We start from the raw sequence: 6,000 nt of genomic DNA, 5'->3' as shown, positions 1-6,000 counted from the left end.
GCTAAACGTTAATGCTATGTTGACGTCAGTAATGGTCGTATTTGGTGATGTATGTTAACGTTCGTAAAACTTCGGAAAGAATAATTATACGATATTACCCACTCCTTTAACATCTTCATGTCGTAGGTCCTATGATAATCAATCGCGCTGTAAGTTTTTAAATTGAGATGAAATGGCTGCTCTTAAATTGTATATTTCTTTGATGTACGGTAACAGGAAGTATTTTTGCAGCACTATATTAAAATCGTGTTCTGACATTCTCAGCAAGTTTTTGAATCCAAATCGATACTGTATTCAACTTTAAGCTCGTTTAGAATGTATCCTGCATTGTGTCTTTTACTAAGATATTGCCGCATCCACATTCTCATTTTGTTCCTTTTCAAGGCCTTGTAACAAGCAATAGAGGCAATTACAAAAGTCATATCATCATCTGAGTCCATTCTCCAAGGTTTGAAAATAAAACACTATCTATATTAAAATCTCATAGACTGTTTATGGTGGACTACGCAAAGAAAGTCAAGTTTAACATGTTTAACAGTGTGGACAAAGTGTTAAATGAAATTAGCATTAACATGTTCAATCAACATGTTGGGATGTTAACGGTAAACAATTTAACATTTAACATGTTGTTAAATGTTTAATAGTGGAGACGAGCCTTTAGACCTTCATTTCGCCATCATTGATTCACATATCATCATTTCATCTTCCATATCATAGCCTGGGTTAAGTTCACAGTGTGGCATGCTGTACTTGTACAAGAGCGTGGCTGATCTGCTACAAGTATCATTCAAAGAACAGGAGTGGTAAGCAGAATAAGCCTCAGGCTGTAGTGTAAGCCTTGGGGTCCCTCCTCAATAAGAGAGAACATGAAAAAGGGTTCATTTCTTGAATAGTGTACCACTTAAGGTAACATATTATGTTACCATGTTTGGTATTACCTCAAGGAAAGGTTTGGATATTGGATTGGTCGTGCTAGTCCTACCACATGACCAGCTATAAAATATTACCTAGCCTGTCTGAATATTTTCTTGTGGATGAATAGTTTGGTGTACAATATTCCAGTCTCAAAACATTCAGCTATATCATCCAAGCACTCCATCAAAGCTCGTCGATAGAGTTCAGAAACACTCTGCATAGGTAAATGTATAATATGTGATTCTGATATCATGTCCACTATTGTATAACTTGAAATTTTATATTATTATAATGATGTATTTTGAAATCTACTTAAGATTTTAGAGAAGAAGAAGAATTTTACATTAAAACATGAACACTGTAATAATTACTGTAAATAATTGATTAAATGCCGATCTTACTCGTGTTAATTATGTAAGCATGTGTGGCTTACAGCTGTTTCAGTGTTACTTGACACCATCCTCAGAGCCTATTAGATTTCGGCGCTATCTCAACTTCGCTGCCTGTTGTGTGGGTGCGTTCGCGTAATTAACACGAGTAAGATCGCCATTTAATCAATTATTTATATTCAAGTGTTAAAAGTAGTGTACGAAAGATTCAACATGAATTACTGTAATGTTAATTATAGAAATGTCTGATTAAAAATGTAATTTACGGTCTTTGAGACAGGCACATTAAACATCCATTTCCAGCCTTGTTAAAAAATAATTTGTGACTAGTCATAGTCCATTAAAGTCTACGTTCTCCTCTGTCTGTCAGTACCTAAATCGTCTACATATCCACTCCTCTACCTGAATGCCTCACTAGACAAAAGACCAGCGGAATTTATAATAGCAGTAAGATATCCACAGCAACTCTTCATGTTGCCCAATGTTATAATGACAGGAATACATTTCCTAGGCACTGGCTGGGCAACAGGCTCCTGGGCTATGTCGAATTTCGTTTGTAAAACTTGTACAGATGGAATGGTATCCTATCCCAACCTCTCTTCTCTAGCATTCGGTTCAAGTCGTAGATTGCTCCATCTAAGATCCTATGTAATCTTTCAGAAAATGGATCCCTGTAACAGAAATATGTGCGTAGAATATACAATCATGAAAATAGTAACAATTTTCTGATTAAGAGATACACACTATTTATGGCTTAAGAGAAAGTTCTGCAAGGAGTTCAGAGTTTTTAAATAAATTTTTATTACTGCAGAAATCGGTATCTGAACTACTGGTTTATTATTATTATTATTATTATTATTATTATTATTATTATTATTATTATTATTGTGATTACTACTACTACTACTACTACTACTACTACTACTACTACTACTACTACTACTACTACTACCACTACTACTACTACTATTACTACTAGGCCTACTACTACTACTATTATTATTATTATTATTATTATTATTATTATTACTGTATTATTATTATTATTATTATTATTATTATTATCATCATTATTTCAAATATCATATGGAACTCATTAGATCAATGGTTCCCAAACTTTTTGTAGGCGTGATCCACTTTTGGACGAGACTTCTGTATGCGATCCCCTCTCTACAGAACTGGTAGGTTACTTAACCTTTAGGAGCCATGCATCCATTATAGTGGCAGCTAGTATTATGGTCATGACGTGATATAATATTTTATATATAAAATACGTTGATATTCTTTAATTTTATGTAACATTAAGGACATTGCACTTGATTAAAACAATAAAAAAATTTTGTAATGTTTTTTTTTTTCTTAAAAAGGAGCAAAATCGTTTCAACTGCAGTCAATTGAAACCCCGTCAGCTTCCATGCATTCCACTACACCGATTGCTTTACATGGGCCCTCCCCATCCTTTACCACAGGCTCAATTGACTGCAGTGGCAGGGATGCGAACCTGCAATCTTAGGCACGATATGTTGGCAGAACATATCTTGTGCACCTTAAACCACTCGGCTGTGAATGTGTATCACGGTTGTGTGACAAGGCTTCCCATTGTCTCTAACTTTCTTACCAATTTCTGGATATAACACTTTGAAGGTAAGTGTCTCACGCCAAATTTAATCTGAAATGCCCTTTCACATGCTTTAAATGCACCTGTTTGCCAGTATTGTGTACAATGTTAATCTCTAGACATTCAAGCCAAGACTACCGAGATGCAGTGTAGTGGAACAAAAATCAATCAAGGTCACTGGAAGAGTCCAAATCTAGATCCTGTTTTACATTGTTGAAGGTATGTGCATACAAAATTTCAAGACAAACTTTAAGTAAATGTCAGTTTTATAGACAAATGTTTGGGACCTTTAGCAAGGTAATCACACTGTGTATATGCAGCTTATACATAATATGGCAAATGAGAAGTTGCTGTATCATTGTACCTGGTGCTAAAGAGCAGTTGCTGAGATGATTGTGGTCGTTTGAACGGACCTTCGACATGGTTCAGAACACAACCGAGTCTCTGCTCATCCACGGCAATGCCCAAGAAGTCCAACATTCTGCTGAGGTCATGACGTGGATTAAGACGAAGATTCTCGAAATGCAGAACCATAGCTTCGTGTCCTCGAGTGTAGTTGATCCATGTGGCAGCCAGTTCCCGCCACACTATAGCTAACTGTGAAGCAAATCGCTCCCATTCTGTTGAGAAAAAGGTGAATAGTAATTTATTATGGTAACCTGTTTTCAGAATTTTATAATTTACTTATTCATAGTTCGTATATTTAAGTTTTAACATTATTTTAGTTAGTGACATTAATGTTTAATACTCGTGTACAAAATAATTTACACTTTTTTCGAAAACATTAAAAGCAATAATTGAATTTAAGAAATACTGGTACCACACAAATAATTTAACATAAATCTGCATAACTACTTACTCGTATTTCCTACAATTAGCTTTTCACGACCTTGAAATGTAATAATATATTACACAATACTATCATATTCTTGATGTCTCCTGCTACCAATAGATCCCATGAGGCAGGCAGGGAGAGCCATACTTCCAAGAATGTCACCTACACCAGATCGATTATTGAAACACATTGACTATTTAGTATGGTAATGATTTGTAACCCACCTTGAAATGTCACCGAAATGCGCTTTCGTTCAACTCTGTGCCTGTGTTGTGTATTGAGATGTCACTACAATTTATTTAGTGTCTTAAATTTAAAGCAGTGTTTCTCAACCACCAGGTCACTGCCGGTACAGGGCCCAGACGTTAATTATACTGGGCCACCAGATATTCTCCTGGAATTTGTCATTTTACTTTTGTAAGCATTTTCCACGAATAAATATTTTTAGTGTAAATATTCTTAGGAGAATAATTTTCGTGGTTGTGCCGAAAAGCGCAAATCCAGATCGTCTATGAACTCTAAATTCTAAAATCTAACTAAATTGCATTTGAAGGGTACACGGGAAAAACGAACAATGTCACAATTCCTTTAAGGATGATGTCGTTATATAATTCACTGCATTACTATAAACTTTAGTGTTATTTTTACCAAAAATGGTAAAGGAGAATTAAAACTACGGATATACTCATCATTTCCTTCATTTCAAGTAGAAACACCAATAAATTTTGCAGTAATACACTGAAATAGATCATTATCTCACCCTTAATGGAAATGTGACATTGTTCATTTTTCCCGTGTGCCCTTCATTTGTGTAGCAAATATCAGTTACCCGTCACTTATTTGTGAATGATCGGGATTTTTTATATAGGTCATAAAAATAGCCTGCAAGCCAATTAAACAATGTTCTCAAAACTGAACGAAATAACATCGGTGTTGCAGATGTCAGTGACATTAGCTGGAAAGTATAAACAAAATCTTTTCACTTAAATTGCAGATTAAAGCGTCTATATCTGGTTCTCTACACTGAATAGCCATAGTGAATACTGTCCCTTTGCAAGTTCACATTGCAGTGTGTAAGTGCTTGTTTCGAAACCTGAGTATCGTAATTGGAAAGGTATTTACGAGTAAATTTGTTGGGACCGGGCCCTCGTATTATAGAAAAAGAATTTGGAGAACGTATCATGTGTTAAATTTTATGTTACCTTGTTAACGTGTTTCGGCCTGTTATTGGCCATCATCAGAACTGGTTGTTGCTGGTCTTTGCACCTTTTGTTTTGTTTCCTTTGTGGGTGTGTTTGTGTAGTGTAATGTGGCATCAAAGAGTGTGTGTGTTCTGAAACTGAGTTGTGTGTTGAGAATTTCATTTGGATGTGTTTTTGTGTGTTTGTACATTTCGTACTGTTCTAGTGTGTTTAGTTTCTGGCTTTTTGGTTGGATGTGTAGAACAATACGAAATATACAAACACACAAAAACACATCCAAATGAAATTCTCAACATACAACTCAATTTCAGAATACATACACTCTTTGACTCCACATTACACTACACAAACACACCCCCACAGGGAACAAAACAAAAGGCGCCAAGACCAGCAACAACCAGTTCTGATGATGGCCAATAGCAGGTCGCAATATGTTAACAAGGTAACATAAAATTTAACACGTGAAAGACATATAATATGTTTTCCAAAGTGATATAGGGTAAACTGTATAGTGATTGACCACTTAAGCTAATGAATAATAAAACAATGAAATAGCGGAAAACAGTGGTAACTTATTGAGAGAATTTTAAAGGCATTGGGTCAAGTGAAGATTCAGAAACAAATCAAAATCAATAAACAAAAGAAAAAATAAAATTTTAATGCAAAGATAAATTAAATAAACACAACAAGTCCACTTTTACAGTTATTGACCATCTACTGCACGGTTATTGACCACACACTTGTTAGTGATTGACCGTCTACTGCACAGTTATTGACCACACACTTATTAGTGATTGACCGTCTACTGTACAGTTATTGACCACACACTTGTTAGTGATTGACCGTCTACTGCACAGTTATTGACCACACACTTATTAGTGATTGACCGTCTACTGCACGGTTATTGAATACTCATTTATTAGTGATTGAACAACACATTTTCACAATTTTCACTTTTTTCTTGTCTGTTTCGTTTCTCTTCTTCTGATCTTTCTCATTAAAAACTATTCGCCACCGGCATAGCTCTATCGGCAAAGGTGT

The 6,000-nt window shown here is 35.2% G+C and overlaps 1 protein-coding gene across 1 annotated transcript in view; it reads right to left on the bottom strand.

Annotated features, from left to right (window-relative positions):
• Positions 1 to 236: 236 nt before the first annotated feature.
• The window catches only part of LOC138707768 (sialate:O-sulfotransferase 1-like), a 90,064-nt gene continuing 84,300 nt past the window's right edge, over positions 237 to 6,000 (bottom strand). The window contains exons 6-7 of the mRNA XM_069837640.1: positions 3,287 to 3,542; positions 237 to 1,975 (exon numbers count right to left, since the gene is read on the bottom strand). Coding sequence (XP_069693741.1) covers positions 1,843 to 1,975; positions 3,287 to 3,542 — 389 coding nt within the window. The 3' untranslated portion in view covers positions 237 to 1,842. The remainder of the gene's footprint in view (positions 1,976 to 3,286; positions 3,543 to 6,000) is intronic.

This window comes from Periplaneta americana, chromosome 10 (genome assembly GCF_040183065.1).
Source record: "Periplaneta americana isolate PAMFEO1 chromosome 10, P.americana_PAMFEO1_priV1, whole genome shotgun sequence".
NCBI lineage: Eukaryota > Metazoa > Arthropoda > Insecta > Blattodea > Blattidae > Periplaneta > Periplaneta americana.
This window is presented reverse-complemented; position numbering and strand designations above follow the sequence as displayed.